Raw genomic sequence first — 18,713 nt, 5'->3', positions numbered from 1 at the left:
GTAGTTTCAATGAACCGGAAGTAATACGTTTGACAGGCTAGAGTAATGCCGTACTAATGATCTCTGGCTAGATTATGTTTTCATGCTTAATCGTGTTCTGTTAGGATTCATGCATAAGTTTGCAGACCGGTTATAAGCTGTCGTACACAACTGCCATGTGGCTGAATATAGTTTAGGCAAGAGCGCATAAAACCCCCCAAGACCCGCGTACGCCCATGTTATGGGAAAGAAGACGAGATCGAGCTGGTGGAGTATCAGTAATGTCAGATTGAAGCGCGGCTTTTGAAGCTGAGCTATTACAAATAACGAAGTGCTCCTAGGTAAGAGTTTTGTGGTAAATCGGTCAGATTCTGTGATGTGATGAAACGCATGTTTTGTGATAATCAAGCGTGTGTTTACCCATCTACAACATGAAATGCAGCGGCGTTGTTGCTAGCAGGTTAGCTAGTCTGCCTGCTAAATCAGCTTTTCCTAATCAAGTCCACTTGTTTGTAATACGCAACTAATAGGCTTGGCCTAAATGCGTGCAAGATCGCACAGTCGAGTACATTAAATAGTTTTTTTGTTCATTTAGAAATCGGAATGTGTAAAATTATGTTTAAAATGACAAATCACGCTGCACATCGCGTACACGATTGTCTTCCTTATACCGTGTGTGGCTGTAAGGTGCAGTATCTGACTACAACTGGCAATTTACTTCACTGTCATCAGACTTATGACGGGACTTCTGGATGTATCAACGTCGAGCTGTCTTTGTTGAGTGTGGGGAGAAAGGGAGTTGATTTCTTGAACATAGCGCGGAATTTGAAACATGTAGCACTTAATGTAGACATTTAACAAATGCAGTGCTTTTTTTAAAAAATATATTAAATGTTGTCTTACATGAGCTGCCTAACCGCATCTTGCCACGTTTTTCTAAACCTTGGATTTCTGACGACCCGCCCACATGTTCACGGGCTGCGCGCACCTCGCGTTATTTAAGCGTTCAGCGACATGCGTTAGTGCTTATACAGGTTTTGTTGCAACAATACCGTTTTCGTGCTCATTTCATTATGTAGGTGCAGGCATGCCTGGGAAGCTGAAGGCCAAAATTGTGGCAGGGCGCCACTTGCCTGTCATGGACAGGGCCAGCGATCTGACGGATGCTTTTGTTGAGGTGGGTGCCACTTCAGCTAATTGGTCCTTGACATCCTCAAGATAGTTGTTCGTACATATTGATGTGGTGGGGAAATGTCATCCACAGGTGAAATTTGGGAATACTACTTTCAAAACTGACGTGTGCCCCAAGTCCCTGAACCCCCAGTGGAACTCTGAGTGGTTTAAATTTGAGGTAATTTTTTTTCAGAGGGTCATATTACTTTAGCTGGTGTTTATTTGAGCTGAATTTATCAGGTCTCCGCAGTGCACTTACAAAACGGTCTAGTGTTAAAGATGCCGCGTGACTGGTGCCATTACCTTGAGTGCCTTTAGGAAGCCTTGTTAACGTTCCTCCTCCCCACAGATGATAAAATATGAAACATTCAATGCACGGTAACTTATTCTGCACATATTTCCAGTGCATGATTACTACCTATTTAAAATCGATGGGATAAAGTATTGAAGGATTGTTTTCTCATTGAAATTTCAAAACCAGGTGGATGATGAGGATTTACAGGACGAGCCGCTGCAGATCACTGTGTTGGACCATGACACCTACAGTGCCAATGATGCTATAGGCAAAGTCTATATTGACATAGATCCCCTCTTATCATGCGAAGCTGCTACAGTCATCTCTGGCTGGTTTCCCATCTATGACACGATTCATGGTGAGTACATCTGTGCTTTGTCCGTTTCAGTATCACACTGATATGCTTTAACCTGAAGCTCAGATATGATTTGTCATGTTGCCTGCGGTTATACAGTTTGCATTATGGTCTGGGTCTCTTGAAGGTATTCGTGGGGAGATCAATGTTCTTGTGAAGGTGGACCTCTTCAACGACTTAAATCGCTTCAGACAATCGTCCTGCGGAGTTAAATTCTTTTGCAGTAAGTCACAGATTGTGTGATTCTTATGACTTTACGAAAAGACACCCGTTCATGTTCTTTTTAGATCAGTGAGAAAATCATGTTGAGATTTTAAACAGGTGTAGCTGGGTCACCATTACTGCAGTATTTGATGTTAATGGGGCTGTGGTTATCTCACCAGCTACGTCCATCCCGAAATGTTACCGGGTGGTGATGGTGCATGGGTTTGTGGAGGAGCTGGTGGTGAACGAAGACCCAGAGTACCAGTGGATCGACCGCATTCGGACCCCTCGGGCGTCCAATGAAGCTCGCCAGAGGCTCATCTCGCTGATGTCTGGTACGGGACCTGGCTGGACCTGCCTCTGGGGTGGGATAGCCTCTGCTTTGTGAAATTCCGTTTTATCTCGGAGACCAGAGGCAAGGTGGCTTTTATCTGCTAGTTAAAAAAAAAAAGTGTGACGTTAACTTAGCCTGAAAAGTGGCCGCGTTCTTTAACCCTGCACAGAGTGGCACAGTCAGTCCTCTGCTGGGGATCCTCCTGCAGCTATGAAGCTGGTGGCAGAATGTAGCTCAGCAAGTTAGCATGCTGTGCTTGTGACCAGAAGGGCACCATTTCAAATTCCAGAGTTGAGAGTGTGGCTTCCCCATAGATTTCAGCTTTAATGAGGCCCTTAACCCTCATTTACTCCTGGGACTGTCGTCTCAAATGTGCACATTGCTTTGGACAAATGTAAGTTAAACGCCCTTTCAGGCGAGCTCCAGCGGAAGATTGGCCTGAAAGTGCTGGAGATGGGAGGCAACGCAGTGGTGGGCTACCTGCAGTGCTTTGATCTGGAGGGGGAGTCTGGCCTGGTAGTGCGAGCCATCGGGACGGCCTGCACACTGGATAAACTAAGTAGTCTCCCTACAGCTGTCCTACCTGCATGCAATTCCCCATCCAGAGAAATGAAAGAGTAAGTATGAGGCAGGGGGGACCCAGTGCACCTGCATGACTGAACTGCGCTGTATGTCTTGGGTGTGCACATTTAGACATACCACTCCTATTATAGGAATCTCAAAGAAGGCCAGATATTATACATGTATACAGCTTAAGCTATACATGTATACAGCCGTTATTTCAAATGTTAGTTGGCTCTGTCTAATGAGCAGAAATATTACTCTAGTAGTTTTAGTAATACGTCTTTTTTCAGGATGAATTTGTATCCCAAGATATATTTTCCCCCAATTTCCTGATGCCTTCAGTTTCATGAGTTGTATGTAGAAGATGAATCTTTATTTGTTATTATTTGTTTTGTACCGCATAGTGGTCCCGGACATGCACGTCCCTGCCACGTCGCGCTCCTTTTGCATGCGTTTTCTTCCCCGTCATGCTCCTGCATGCAAGGTGAATTTTCACATACGGGAAAAAAAAAACGATTCCATGACAACCGGGAACGCTGGGACACTGCGTAACATCCGGCGGATGAGAGGTGGCTGTTCACAGAACTGATTCCGACTTTCTGCCGATGACTTTATAAAGACGCTTCCTGAAATGAAGAGCTTTAGATAATACTGACATAGTGATTAATGTCAGGGATTACAGTTAATTAGGGTAGGCTTCATTGTTAAGTAAGCGTCTGATTGGACATCGGGAGGCGGTCTGGACCAGTCCGACATGACGAGCGAACGCACACTTAAGGGAATGCAAAGCTAATTTGCATCGGAGGGATTTACTGCATGCCTCTGTGTCTCCAGTTTCTTTTGTGCTGCAACCCCAAAAGAGCCATGTGGGGGGGGGGGGGGTCTGATCTGTTCCGGAATGACACCCCACTACCCACCGGAGAGCGAGGTATTGGAATCGTCCTGAGGGACTTCCTGCGAGGTCGATGTCATGTCCTGGCCCACTGCAGCAGCCTGCGCGCGCTGCTATTCCTCCTGCCACAGTCTGCTCCAGATCCGACTCGCTGCGCCCAGGGGGAGGAGCCACGCTGAGTCCCGGCGGGGGGGGCGGGGGATGGATTTGCTGCAGCTTTTTGAAGGAGACTTTTATTACAAGGTTGGGGAGGGTGGGGGGGCAAGTGGTTGGTTGTAAGGCGGGGCACACAAAGGGGAGGCCATTTCCCCCCTTCTCTCTTCTCCCTCCTGTCACCCCCCCCCACCTTCCGCTGCAATTTGCTGTCTGTGTCTCTGTTCTTTCTTTCTCCTCCGGCTGCCGACTGTCTCAGGTCCCCGGTGGCCCAGGTGCCCAGCCACGGATGCCGCTCGTCGCACAACAGCCCCGTTCACTCTGCCGCCACTGCCAGCGCGCGACTCTCTCAGGGCTTCTCTGTGTCTGTTCCTACCCTCATCTTCACTGGTATGAGACTGCATAGGCACAGGAGCTTGGGAGAGACGGGCCGTGAACATACGGCTCAGACTGTATTGCCAGGCAGGCAGTGTAGGCAGGTACCCCGCTCCTCCAGACCCCCCCCCCCCCCCCCCCACTGCCCTGCACCTCTCTCTGCCCATTTGTCTCGCCCACCTTCTTGCCATTGGCTGGGGAGGGCCGTGACATCACCAGCTTGAAAGCCTTCAGCTTCCAAAGCATTCTGGCTGCTTACAAGCCATTGTACCAAAAAAGACCTGTCAAAAAAGATCTTGATTCCAGTGCCATTTTCAATTCCATTTGCAGTCACTGGCATTATTCTTGTTTTTTTTTTTGTCTCTTCAGCTTCTTTTTTTTTCCTCCTTTTTTTGCCGTCGAATCATGACAACAAGAAAGAAGATTGATTTAAACTCGTCGCCTTCACTCCCCTCTGAATACGTTGCTTTGGTTAGCTGAAACAAACGCTCCGCATCTCATTTCCGGCGTTTCACCGGATTTTTGTCGTTCTTGCTTTTCTGTCAGCCTTTCATTTGCTTCTTCGCTTTCAGTCCACTGTGCTTTATTTTCATGTCCTTCTTAAATGTGTTTTACTTTTCCCGAGACAACTTTCTATAGACTTAATGTCTTTTCTGACTCCTGGCCATCATCCGCGAGACCCAGACTGTGCACACACCCAACCCTCACGCCTACACACACCCAACCCTCACGCCTACACACACCCAACCCTCACGCCTACACACACCCAACCCTCACGCCTACACACACCCAACCCTCACGCCTACACACACCCAACCCTCACGCCTACACACACCCAACCCTCACGCCTACACACACCCAACCCTCACGCCTACACACACCCAACCCTCACGCCTACACACACGCACACACTTCTGTCTGCACATGGCTCCTGGGGGGCTCCCTTTCTTCCGGTAGCCTGCGGCCCCCTCCCCTGCAGTGGGCCTGTCCCGTGCTGCTGGGTGTCCTGTCCTGGGGGGTTACTGAATGTGTTTCCACCTTCTTCTGACAGGCCTCCCTTCAGTGAAGACCCCAACCCCAATATTCATTCATCCGGACCCTCCACCCCACTGAAAAACCAAACCTATTCCTTTTCACCCTCCAAGTCCTACAGCCGACAATCTTCCTCTTCTGACACAGATTTGAGTTTGACACCTAAAACTGGTAAGGCCCCCTCCACTGTCCTTGTGTTCCTTTTTTTATTATTATTATTATTATTATTATTTTATTTGGGTATTTCCATTGTTTACTTTCAGTTTTGCTTTCATTTCTGCCTTTTCCACCTGTACCCTGTTATGTAGTTATTTTTCCCCCATGTCTCCCATATTTAGGTGTTTATCAGTGTAAACCGTTGTTTCTGATATTGCAAATACAAAAACATTTCTCAGTTTAGAACACAGCCACTGAAATGCTGCAGCCAATTGCCATTGATCCTGTGTAAGGTTTAGCTGGTAATTTAACAGAGGGTTCAGTAATTTAACTCAGCTGCAATTCTCCATTTGTTTAGTTTCTGGCTATTAATTATTACCTTAGAGTACATTGCTGAGTTTATCGTCTGAACAATTGTATGGTTGATATGATGCTTTCGAAAGAGGAATTGAGGAAAGACAATGTACTGATATTGGGGTTTGAGCTTTCAGTTCCGTCTCCCCTGAATACTGGGAGATGTTGGGAATATTCCTAAGCTGCACTCATAAAAGGTGTGCTGAATCCATTACTCTTCGTTATGAACCTCAGCTTTAAAAAAAATAAATGTATAAAAGGTACCACAACTAATCTAAACTCCACTGTTCTGGGTTATTTGTTATTTTGGAGTTTTCTGTTGATCGTGGAATTTTTCAGTTTTGCCAGCTACTTGGGTTTGGCCCGATTTTTAGCCAGTATATCCTGGCTTGTCATAAGCTTTCTTGAGGTACCTGAGCTGTGATTGGGTAGATTGGGTTTCTCCTTGAGAGTCAGTGGCATAGCTAGACATTATGGGCCTCTTGACCAAATATCAAAAGTAAATTTTGGGCCCCCAAGGGTAGATTTTGGAGCCCAATACAGTGTGGGGCCTCCTGAATGTGCCAGGGTGTCCATGCCTTTCTGAGAGATGCATCCAGTTAGCTTGGTTGAATCCCCTTTCTGCCCTATTCATGATGCATATTCACTCTTCCCTCCATCACACTTTAATTTTCCTGCGTGTTAATTTAATTTCCTGTTCTGTATTCGCTCTCTGCTTCCTCCCCCCTTTCTTCCCAGTCATGCTCCTTCCAGTTTGCCCGTCATACTCATGATCTTGTGACACTTTCATCTTCTCTCCTCTACACGCTTCTTTGTGGTCCAGCAGCGGGGGCAGCATCGTCGCGTGTGGGGCCCAGGGTCTCCCTGAGCCCTAGCTCCCCCGCCCTCTCTTCCGAGCCCCTGTCCATACCAAACACTTTCTTCCTCCCCCTGGGGCCCCGGTCCGGCCACGGCTCCGCCACTCCTCCGCCTGTCTCGGCCCAGTCAAACGCCACCATGCTGAGAAAAAGCGTGTCCTTCAGTGAGGACTTGCTGCTGGCGGCCTTCGGTAGGACAGATGCACTCAAACAAGTTCCACAGCCCCCTCCCCTTAACAGACACCCCCCCCCAAATCCTTGCAGTCCCGGTACTGGGGTCCCAAACAGACACTAAACTGACTTCTTGCATCACATCATTTTGTCTTCCACTTTTGGATATGTCTGGGTGTGCTTTGTTTGAGCCTGTAGCCAGCTGCTAACCCACTCCAAGCCTTACTAACCGTTTTCTTTTGTTATCATTTATATGACTGTGTTTTGCTCCCAGTACTGTGTACTGGCTCAGTATGTCTGTGAATGGAATTGGAAGCCACTTCCATCCCAAAACCACAGTTAAACCTTCCCCGCTTCTGCACGTCTGAGATAATTAATACTGTTAATAGTTAACCATCATAAGATCTGGAAATGAGCTTTTCAGCCTGCCTGTAGATTGTGTTTTTTTTCTAACATTAGCTTTCTAAACTGCAGAAAAGGTTGCTCCCCATGTTCTCTGTGACAAGCTCGTGTATCTGCTGCCCCCCCCCCCCCCCCCCCCCCCCCCTACGATTTGGCACCATTAGCCACCCGTGAGTCTCTGGCTCCCTCATTAGCTCCTGTCAGAGTGGCTATTTGCTGCCCTCGGTGGTTAAAACTCAGCGGTACAAGCTGAGCTGTTAAGGCCATACCAGAGGCTGCTGTCTCAGCCAATGGGAAATAACGAAGTAAACCACGCTGGAGATCCTATCAGAGCCACTGCTACACAGGAGAGTAGATAAATGTCGGCAAGGTAAGCTGGATTTTATCTCCCAAGGTCCAAAACCACCATCAGACCTGAAATGGGGCTATCAGAGCAATCGGCATAAATTATTCATATGGCTTTAACGAGTCATCCTCACCCTTTACCTCCAGCTCCTGCTTTAAGACGGTTTTTGTTTTGCAAGCACCTGATTGATCAGAGGCAGACAGGAGAGGGATGGCTTAGTGTCGTGTCAGTGTTGCTGGCCCTTGCAGCGCGGGTGTCTGCAGCCATGACCCGGCCTGTCTGCCTGCCTTGCAGGAATGGGCAGCGGGGGCAGTGCTGGGAAGGACGGCGGTCCGCTGAAAACCCTGCTGAGGCAGCAGACGCAGTCGGCGCTGGAGCAGCGGGTATGAGCCACGCGATGGGAACGCTCTCGGCACTCAGTAACACGTTTACACACTCTGCTCATGCCTGGTATCCTCACTGATTTTACTCTGCTACACTCACTGACTATGCTCCCTTAGTCTAAACTTTTACTGCAGGGGTGGGGTTACAGAGGCACTGACCCCAGCTGAAAGCTGATTGGCCAACCTGCAGTGCCCCCTCCTATCATTCACTGATTCAAGACATATTATTGGCCAATGATAAGGTTGGCCCCTGAATTAATTCTGGCCCCTCTCATGCCCCCACCTTGAAAAAAATCCTAGAATTGCCTCCTCCCTTTACACTCAGTGACATGTTTACTCACTCCACTCATATTCATACCCTCATACCCTACTTTATTCACTGGCTGTGCTCCCTTGGCCTCTATACACAAACCCACTATGCTCAGTGACATTGTTTACTCGCTCTGCTCATGCACGGTTTGCTCAATGACTTTACTCTGCTGCCCTCAATCCCTGTGCTCCCTTGGCTGTTTACTCCCTCTATGCTCAGTGATACATTCACTCACTTTGCTGATGCCTTGTACACTTTACTCTGCACAGTGCAGTACTCTGTATATTATCTGACTTTACTCTGCCACATTCACTGTCTTGGTCTGGTCGTTCGCTCCATCTATGCACCGAGACTTTTCTACATTGTTGCTGTACTTTGTCAATCTGATGATATCAGTGACTCATTCACACCTACGCTTAGTGACTCATTCACCTACTCTTCCCCTGCACTCAACTCTGCTCACTCAACTTCCCACTCTCCCCTGCTAAGTGTCCTCACTTCCTTAATCTCTTACTCACTTCCCCACTCACTTCCTTACTCCTTCACCCACTCTCTCACTCATTTCCTGACTTCCGCACTGATTTATTTCACTCGCTTCCTTAGTGACACACTTCCTCACTCGCTGATTCGCTTCCTCACTCCTTCACTGACCCTTACTCGCTGCCTGGCTTCCTCACTGACTCAATTCTTTACTCATTCTATCACTACTTCCTCTTCACTTACTTCTTACTTACTTTCACTTCCTCACTAACTTGTTTCCTCACTTCCTCCTTCACTGACTCTTTCTCACTCATTACCTGGCTTCCTCACTGACTCACTTCTTCATTCACTTCCTTGCTCCGTCACTGATGCCCATCCCCGTTCACAGCCTCGCTTCCTACCTCACTCCCTCCCTCATCAACTTACTCCCACACTTACTCACTGTCGAGGCTGTCTGTCAGCATCCCACGTCGTGCTCAGTGCCCATTCAGAACGGTAGCCCCCAAATCGCATGTCAGGCAATGGCGCGGTGCCGTCGGGCTGTGTGTGTGTGTGTGTGTGTGTGTGTGTGTGTGTGTGTGTGTGTGTGTGTGTGTGTGTGTGTGTGTGTGTGTGTGTGTGGCGTCCGCCAGGCTGAATAACGTGTTTCCCCACCTTCTCGTTCTCTCTGAGGCTCAGGGAGCGTCGTCCTCTCGTGTGTTTGTTAGGACAATGGTATGTTGTGGAAATCACCCTGTGTCTTTCTGTGTCTATGAATTTTTCATGGATATGACTCTTATTTTACTTTTTCTGTTGTGTATACATCTGTTTTCCTTTGTGGTGCCCTACATCTGAGATGGTTTTCACTGAAAACGTAACACCCATGACCACATCTCCCGCCTGTAGGGAACGAGCCTCTACATCTGTATGCCTCACAGACTCTGCCTCTCCACATGGGTCCTTCTCACCCTCGTCATGCTTCTCGCTTATTAATGCCGATTGTGGTCATGCACTCAGCATCACAGGGGTGGGGGGTTCTTGTTATTCAGGGCACCAGGATTAACGTTGCCCGCTTCGGTAACAGGCGCCATGCTGGTTGTCGCGCATAGCAGCTTAATCGTGTTTACTGTCAGTAAGCAGTATAGGGGTTGTTCCCTAACTCACAAAAAGATAAAACTTTTCCATGGGGGACAGCCACCACAAAGATATGAATAATAAATAAATAAACGGCAGAAAGTGTATAGTGCAATGCAGCTGGTGCAAGTGAGGTAGAAACGTGCCTTTGAAGACGTACGATATGTGATTTCCATGTTTACAAGCATATTCCTGCCTCGTACGAACTGCCTGCATTCGTTCTAATTATCTTTGTTTTTGCCCATGATGGTTTGCGAGCCTCTCAGTTTGCGCTTTGACCTACTTAGTGTAAATAATTCATCGAATGAAAAAGCGCGATTGCCTGTACTGCTCTCCAACGGCAGCTCTCTTATGCTGCCATGTTAAATATTTGAGGTGGTGGTAAAAGACGCCATTTTTAGCCTCCCCATTACATCATCGAGAGAGCTACGAGGGGGAATCTCGGCTTAATTTGTTGACTAGTCCTAATAGAGTTAAATATTTTATTATCGGTTGACAAAGGCAGTTGTAGTAAATGCAGAAATATTAGCGTGGTTATGTTAGAGCAGGTGTTGGATAGGTTGCTTTGTCGCTGGTTGAGGCCGGTCTATCATTCATCTGACAAGTTGTCATGTGGCGTCCGAGACGCGGGCCGTCGCTCTGCCAGGCCATCTCAGAGCCATGGCGCCCCGTCGTCCATTTCCAGCCTGTTCGAGTCGCATGGGGAATGCCACTCCCTCCATCACGGCCTCTGCATGATGCCTCGGAAGGATCGAGCTGATCTGATCGGATCCTTCTCTCTCTCTCTCTCTCTCTCTCTCTCTCTCTCTCTCTCTCTCGCTTTCGGTAGCATCTCCCCTTTCGTGGTTGGGTTTGAGAGCCAAAGAAAATACCCTGCATCCGAGTTATTTGGTTGAATCCATTGGATTTAGTTTATTTGCATATTAATGCATCGTAAGGTGTTTTTTTTTTTTTTGTACATCTTTTTTTTTTTTTTTTTTTGTACATCTTTTTTTTTTTTTCTAATTTGATGGTACCACGATGCGATTATCTTACACTGTAAATGCCAAACTGCAACCTCTCTAAATCTTGTCTTTTCCCCCCCCCACACACACAGGAGTTCCCGTTTTTCACCCTCACCTGCTTCCCCCCTGGCTTCCTGGTCCACGTTGGGGGTGTGGTCAGCGCACGGTCAGTCAAGCTTCTGGATCGTATCCACAATCCCGGTAGGTGCCCCCCCCACGTACTGGCTGGCCTCCCCGCCTGGGACGCATGTACCTCGCACTCCCAGCTCACTTCCCACCCCAGCATCCTTTTCTCACTTGCGGGTGGGGGGGTGGGGGGGTGCAAGGGATTCATATCGGGGTTTTCCATCTGTGAGGCTGCACTGCCTGAATCGGCCATCCCATTTTTTTATGCATGCTCTGGAAAGGTATTCAGTCGAAAGTAACGTGGCAAAGAAAGTAAAAGAGGAGACAAACTGATTTGGACACTTGGAGGGAATCGCGGAGTGAAGTCAAGTAAAGTTCATGACAAATGCTCCGTGGTTTGTAGTGTGAGTAAGAACCTGCTGCTTAGCACCGGTAGTATCTGAGGCTCTAAGCATCAGGGCACGGCTGCAGAGGGCAGGACAGCTTGAGTGACATCACTCTGGAAGATCCTCTAGGATGTGAACACCAGGCTGTTATGTCTGAATCCGCTTTATTCGAAACACTGCTCTGTGTAGGCAAAAGCCTCAGGCCCCAATAATCCAGGCACAACATAGGTTATTAATATTATTATTATTATTATTAGAGGTGTAACGGTACACAGAATTCATGGCTCGGTACAAATGTTAGTTTTGGGTTTGTGGTTCAGTGCAATTTTGGTACAGGAAGGAAAGCACAATTTGAAATTGAAATAATTTATTATTAAAACCACAAACACAATTAGGAACAGTAGTAAACCCAAGAGATGCTTGTTTGTACTTTCAAAAAATAAAGATGTAGATGTGAAAATTACAAATATAACAGCATAATAAAATAAATTTCGTCCGATTCTTGTGTTCTTTACTTTCTGTCTGTACTGATAAACCACCCTATAGCCGTAATTATTTTTTTAAACCTTGTCTAGATTTCCTGGCAAAAGCGCCTGAAATGCAACAGGGACACAAACTAACAGAGACAGTGTCTGTTTTGCCCCTTTCATACACAAACTGGGATGTCATGCCAAATAAGTTAACAACATGTTTTCTTCGGTTTTCAGCATGATTTTCCAGTTTGGTGTAACAGACCCAACAGTCTTGGTCTCAAAAACTACTCTCTTCAGCGTTGATGTAATTTAAGTTTCCCAAACATTAGCTGTAACCAACTCACGCAAGTCACAATTACCATAATGTTTTCTGCATTCGACATCTACATGTGAATTTAGATTCCTGTTAATACTGCAAATAATGTACAGCACATAACAATATGTACCATTACAGCCCGTGTTATTTTTTTATTATTTTTTTCATAGTCATGGTTGTGTGTAATGTTTAGTGTTATGACAAGCAAAGCTTCATTTTAAACTGAACCGCAAAGCCACACCAGGCAGAGAAGTAATTCTACGACAGCACAGGAGCAGTGTTGAATAGAGAGAAGACCATTTTTTGGTATGTACACCTGTGAGCTGAATGTCCCCCTCATTTCGCTGTGAAGCAAATTTACTGTTCAGAACACTTCAGAAGTCAGCAGATGCACGGTTATGGAGAGGCTATGATTACAGCCCAGTGAATCATATTTTTAGATGTATATATATAATTTAATTGCCATGAAGTTTTTATTCTTTTTTCATAAAATAATTATAATTAAATCTAATTTGCACCTTAATATAGTTTTCAAAAAAGTCAGTTGTGCTTCTTACAATAATGAGCGTAATTATTTAAGTCACATGTCAAGCAGTCATTATAAGCACGACACACTTAAGATTTGCAATACCAAATGCAAAAGAAGTAGAGTATGGTGTTTCCATTTTTCTGCTGTGGATTGAGATTAAGTATAGATCAGAATTAAATTATATGTCAGAGGATGGAACTTTTTAGGAGGTCATGGGATTTAGCCTGAATGGGAAGATTTCAACGCTGCTGTGGATTTATCTTAATATCTCTTAAATTCAGGTCTGATCATGACTTCACCGCTGCCCGATCTGTTTCTCTTGAAGCAGGGACTCAAAACGCGTTGACAGAACTGCACTCCTTGCCTCCTTACAGCTAGTATAGCTTTTAAATAGTCCTGACGGTGTTGCCGTGTAGCGATTTTTGTCAATGATCTACCACAGGTACTGAACCAGGCTGCGTCGGGGAGGCGGAGCATCTGAGATCGGGCCTTCAAACCGAAGGGAGAGTCAGGCTCTAGTTGGTAGATCCGCAGTGAGAAAACGGGGACACTTCACGCCTCTGCCTGCATGCAGCGCTGTGTGTTAATGAGGCCTTCACATGAGAGCGCAGTGCATGGTCCGGGATAGAGCGGCGGCATTCTTCAACCACCCTGTGAATCTGTAATACCGCGGCAGTTGCGGCGTCCATGTGCTGTTTTCAGGCCTACTGAGCTTAAGGCCGACTGATACTCTGCTACTGCATGCCTCTCACTCTTACTTTCCCTCTCTTCTTCCTCTCTTTTCTTCCAGCCTCCCTCTATGCTTTGATCTGCTTCCCCTCGTCCTCCCTCTCTCCCCCTCCATTGTTTTTAACCCCTCCCTCCCCCTCCCTCCGCCGTTCCCTTTAACAGGCCTCTGATTAACTCTGTTGTCTGTGTCTTTGCAGTTCCTGTGGAGTGTTTTGTGGTTGTGCTCTTCCTGTTTGTAGCTGTACTGTCTATATCTTCTTCCTTTTTTTTTTTTTGTTTTTCTCTTCTCTCTTTCGGCGCCTTTAACTGATCTACTAATTTGCTGTTTTGAACTCAGCCTTGGGTAACACAAGATCATACAAACTGCTAGACTGGAATAGTTTCACTGCAGGTATTTCCCCACTCTCTTGGTATTGTACATACCCACAGAAACTATGGCAGCTCAGTGAAGTTCCTGCATTTAGGAGCGTAGAGAGACAGGGACGGGAAGCTCCCTGTTTTGCATTCAAATTGGCGATGGGTATTTGTTTGTGTTGAAACCCACAAAGGGCTCTTGGGGCTTTAGGTACCTGCTGGTACCTGCCTGGTACCTGCCATTCTCTGCTGGCACGTTTTCATCTTGCAGCCTGGAATGGAGCAGAGTACAGACCTTGATGGATCTGGTCACAGTACAGGGACAAAAAGCTTAATAGACGTTTCTCCTTTTGCCGGGAGCTGAGCTGTTTGTAGGGAATCGCAAACATGCTCTAAAAATGCTTCGAAACGAAAGCAAGAATAGTAGCTGGAACATGCCAAAATTGAAGATTCTGACGTTAAATGTCACTCTCTTGTTCACTAGACTCAAAATACACCCTGTATCTTATTTATTTTTGACCACTGGGCTCTGGAGCAATTTGCTGATTTTGCTTTATAGACCGACAGGGGAGGCCCTAATTCCGCCCTGTCAAGTACAGATGTCATATTGAGCACTGCTCCAGAAAGCATTTGTCTGGCAAGCTCAACTCCTTCAGGCAGCAGTTAGCCCACTGTCAGCATACCAAGCTCGTAATGAAATGTATGCGTTTTCGCATGCAATGTTCCTTAATGGCGTTTAATTGCCTGACTAACTTTGTCCACTGTGAACCAAGCGTGTGTGTAAATATATTTATATATAATACGGCAACCCTGATTCATTTCTGTGACACATTAATTGCCCATCACCAATTTCCAAAATTTTGACAGTTTGTATATACATTACTGCTGTTTTTTTTCTGCTGAGTTTATGGTAGAATAAAATAATCCAAAATGATGCACAGGAACATGCTACTTGAAACGATATCCATGCGTTTAAAATACAATTTAACAGATACATCGAGCAGGACGTTGTTTTGGACTGGGTTGGTCCGTAACGGTAAAGAGTTGGTTTTGATTGCTGCCGCATGTGAAGTCGCACCAGGACTGGTGCATCCAACTCCGAACATTTCCTGCCTCCTCCTTTCCTATCCACGTTTTCCGTTTTGCGATATGTTCCTGGTTCCTGGCATTTTTTTCCTTTAAATTTAGCAGCCGCTGGCTTCTGCATCCTTTACATCCTTCCCAGGAGAGTTTATTTTTACCTATAGAGGTGTACTCACTAAGGGGATGTGTAGCAGTACGTCTTTGTAAGGGATTCTCCTTGTACTGTGACTGTTTGGTATAAAGCACCTTCCATATAAATAATGAAGAAATATATCAAGCAGTTGTGGATACATTCTAAATTCCTTTAATATTTCAGTAGGATGTTTTTAGTGCAAATATGCCTATAATATAGTTGCTATAATCTATGCATTGGGTAGGTGTTTCTCATAATATAGAAAAGGCTCATTGGATAGTCTTTCCACTGATTCATACATTTGCAGAGCAGTCTTACACGGAATGATCCCACTATTGACTAAATAGTTTATAACCATGGGAGATTTTAAATTATAGGTTTACATATAGGTTGTCTTTTGTAGCTCCTAGCTCAGTGTGATTTGGGGAGCTCAGACTTGAGAGCTACATGACATGCTTTTCTGTTCTTGCCTTTTTCGCACAGATTTAGAGCCATAACTTCTCTGACCATTTCAGTGAGCTGCCATACTTTTTTCCCCCCCTGCTCTGTTCTGTCATGTGACTCAAGCATGCGCCAAGGTGAAACCCAACCATTTCTGGCTACTCTCTGCTGAATCTGCTTCTGGCATTTCCTTTGCACTCGCAAGGCTGACGCTTCCTTAAAAGAGCATCTTGAAGAAACCAGCCACGATAGGGGTGGGAAGAATGGTGTCGAGATGGAGAACCTGGGGCATGTGTGTCCTCGCCCCCCAAGGGCCGTATTCATAGCACGATGGGTAGCTTGTTCTTGGACAAGTTTCCTCCTTGTAGATCAAAATTCTAACAGAAAAGGATCTGTCCTTCCCTAAGCTTTTGCTAATGTTCTCTGAGGCTCTGTAAGTTTACATTTTGAGGACCACAATTCGTGGTCGTCACTGCGATCTAATTTTACTACTAACTAAATAAATAGTATCACTAATAAGAGAAATTACTTTTCAAATTTACAATCTCTATTTAGGATGTAAATATTGCGTAGCCTTGCTATGCAATCAATAATAGGTTGATACCGATGAACTGATTTGAATGCAAACGAATGATTTTCGTAGCTGTGTCACTAATTGTCGATGCCAAAGATCCTCTCCTGCCTGGAGAAGTGAGAGTTAGTTTATCGGACGTAATCATTAGTGTCATGGACCTTGTTTGGGAATATCTGACATTTCTTGATGGATGTTCTCCAGATGCCACCTTGGGTAAGAGTCTGGCAGTGAGATGAATGAATATGGCCCTTAAAGCCCCACCCACCCCGCACACCCCTCCCCCTTGCTGAGGTTTGCTGAGGTCTTCCTGAAACTGTCCTTGTGACTTAGGTGGCTGTTCCGTATAAGGAGTCTGCTGTCATGGATCTACCTCACCTCTTATCAGAGGTTCTGCAGAACTTCCCGTGAAACTCCATCCACATGTCTCTTCTGTTTTGTCTCTGGCTGTCTTTTTGGCTTCCCATGCAAATGAAATCCATCCGTTGACCACTAATGCTGTAGGAGACTCTACCTTGTTTTTTTTTTTTTTTTTTTTTTTTAATTCACAAAGTGTAGAAAGTGAGTTTAACACAAGGCATATAGACTCTGAATGTTTTTCATTAAGTAGCAATGGCTGCAGTACTTAATGAAATTGGTGGATTCAGCTCTTGTTGACCTCCCCCCCCCCCCCCATATCCCTCTGAGTCACTAGCCTGAGTCACTAGCGATGAGGTGTCATCGACATGCGGATGTGCTGAAGACGAGCAAAGTCCAGCTCGCATCAGTGGTGCACCATCGTTGTATGTTTTGTTGATTAGCTTAGGGTTGGACGAGTGACATGAAATTCACCATTTAACTGATAAATGGCTTCATGAGATTAACCCCCCCCACCCCCACCCCCCGACACATCCAGTCAGTGTCTTCCCCAGCATGTGAATACCATCCACCTCACGAGCGCCCCCCCCCGCCGTCAACTTTGTGTCGTTTCAGATGAGCCAGAGACCCGAGATGCCTGGTGGGAGGAGATCCGGCAGGAGATCAAGTCTCATGCAAAAGCGCTGGGCTGCCACGCCGTGGTGGGCTACAGCGAGTCCACCAGCATCTGGTGAGGGCTGCTCTGCTTAGGATGCTCACTTATTATATGTAGATGCTCCTCAACTTACGATAGGTCGGTTATGTTCCAACGAGCCCATCATAAGTTGAAAATATCAAGTAAGTCAAATGTGAAGACGATATGATAAATTGGTAACTAATACAATATGTTGTTAAACACCGTATGAGATGTTTACGCTCGCAGTTGCTACGGAGACTGGTAGCGTCACTGCGTAGATGCTGCCATTGCCCAGCCTCAGTAGAAAGTATCTTGCGGCATATCGTTACCCCGGGAACAGATCGAACTTTAAAGTTTTGGTCTGATGATTACTGCGTGTGGATCGCTAATGCGGCATCGTAAGGGTGAAATATCATAAGTTGAACCATCCTAAAGCGAGGAGCGTGCGTGCGTGTGTGCGTGCGTGCGCGTGTGTGTGTGTGTGTGTGTGTGTGCGTGTGTGCGTGTGTGCGTGTGTGTGTGTGTGTAAGAGTCGGTATTCCTATCCTGATGGGGACACATCATAACGTGATAAATATACGTATTTTTTCCCTTATGGCAGGGGTATCAAACTCCAGTCCTGGGGGGCCGGAGCCCTGTGCAGCTTAGCTCTTTCCCTCTTCCACAACAAAAAATTCAGCTCAAGAGCTGTGTGGTAATTAGCACAAGGGGTTGAATCAGGTGTGTTAAATGAGGGGAAACCACAAAAATGTGCAGGTCTCTGGCCCCCCAGGACTGGAGTTTGACACCCCATGCCTTATGGGGACTGATTTCCTGGTCCCCAAGAGGGAAAGCTCTATTTTTCTAAAAGTCAGTGACTGCTATGAACAACCTAAAAATGGTAAAACTCTTGTATTTTGTTTGGCTACTTATGGTGATGTTTAGGGCTGGGTGGGGGTTAAGGTTGTGATAGTTAGCGTTAGCATTTTTCCCATAGAAATGAATGAGCGGTCCCCATAAGGATAGGTACAGTATATCCAAAGTGTGTGTGTGTGTGTGTGTGTGTGTGTGTTGTTTTAAGGATATTTATCTGCATGGTAAGTGTATATTTGCACAGAAAGAATTTAGCATTGGAACATATGCAAATTAATAGGCACACTAAACAAGAAGCATTTATTTTTTCCAAAAAGTTCCTGATGTCGTGATGAATAGCTAAAGGACGCCTCTTTGGTTCTCAAACCTCTCCTCAGGGGCACCCCAGTCTTTACAAACATTTGTTAAATTTCACTACCAGCTCAGTTAATTAGTTCATTCAATTAGTTAACTCAATGATTAATTAGCCAAACTAGTCGGAGGTAGTGGTCAAGTCCAAAATGCATGGCTGTATTGGACGATTGCTGCAAATTCTGGGGTGACTGTAGGAGAAGTTTCGAAATGCCTAAGCTGACAGGCATAATATCGTAGTATTTCACCAACATGAGAGTCATCTAAGCATCATTTTGTTTGAATGCCTAAGACTTTTGCACTGTACATCATGTAGGTATAGCTCATCTGGATGCACATTAGTTTCATCATGTTTGTTTCTGGTATCCCTATACTCTGGTCTTAATGGTTCTGCTTTTGGTTCC

The 18,713-nt window shown here is 45.9% G+C and overlaps 1 protein-coding gene across 9 annotated transcripts in view; it reads left to right on the top strand.

Moving 5' to 3' along the window:
• Positions 1-18,713, top strand: part of c2cd5 (C2 calcium dependent domain containing 5) — a 30,584-nt gene continuing 11,871 nt past the window's right edge. For 2 of the 9 annotated variants that reach the window (XM_048996489.1, XM_048996413.1), the window contains exons 1-12: positions 2-320; positions 1,059-1,156; positions 1,244-1,330; positions 1,634-1,805; positions 1,930-2,025; positions 2,186-2,341; positions 2,756-2,957; positions 4,209-4,424; positions 5,376-5,527; positions 7,937-8,025; positions 11,025-11,133; positions 17,046-17,160. In XM_048996489.1, coding sequence (XP_048852446.1) covers positions 1,067-1,156; positions 1,244-1,330; positions 1,634-1,805; positions 1,930-2,025; positions 2,186-2,341; positions 2,756-2,957; positions 4,209-4,424; positions 5,376-5,527; positions 7,937-8,025; positions 11,025-11,133; positions 17,046-17,160 — 1,484 coding nt within the window. In that variant the 5' untranslated portion in view covers positions 2-320; positions 1,059-1,066. Of the gene's footprint in view, positions 321-1,058; positions 1,157-1,243; positions 1,331-1,633; positions 1,806-1,929; positions 2,026-2,185; positions 2,342-2,755; positions 2,958-4,208; positions 4,425-5,375; positions 5,528-6,689; positions 6,915-7,936; positions 8,026-11,024; positions 11,134-13,828; positions 13,883-17,045; positions 17,161-18,713 lie in introns of all 9 variants that reach the window. The other 7 variants (XM_048996655.1, XM_048996578.1, XM_048996799.1 and 4 more) reach the window with 5 other exon arrangements.

This window comes from Brienomyrus brachyistius, chromosome 1 (genome assembly GCF_023856365.1).
Source record: "Brienomyrus brachyistius isolate T26 chromosome 1, BBRACH_0.4, whole genome shotgun sequence".
Lineage (NCBI taxonomy): Eukaryota > Metazoa > Chordata > Actinopteri > Osteoglossiformes > Mormyridae > Brienomyrus > Brienomyrus brachyistius.
Note: the sequence above shows the minus strand (reverse complement) of the source record. Positions and strands in the feature narration are given on the sequence as shown.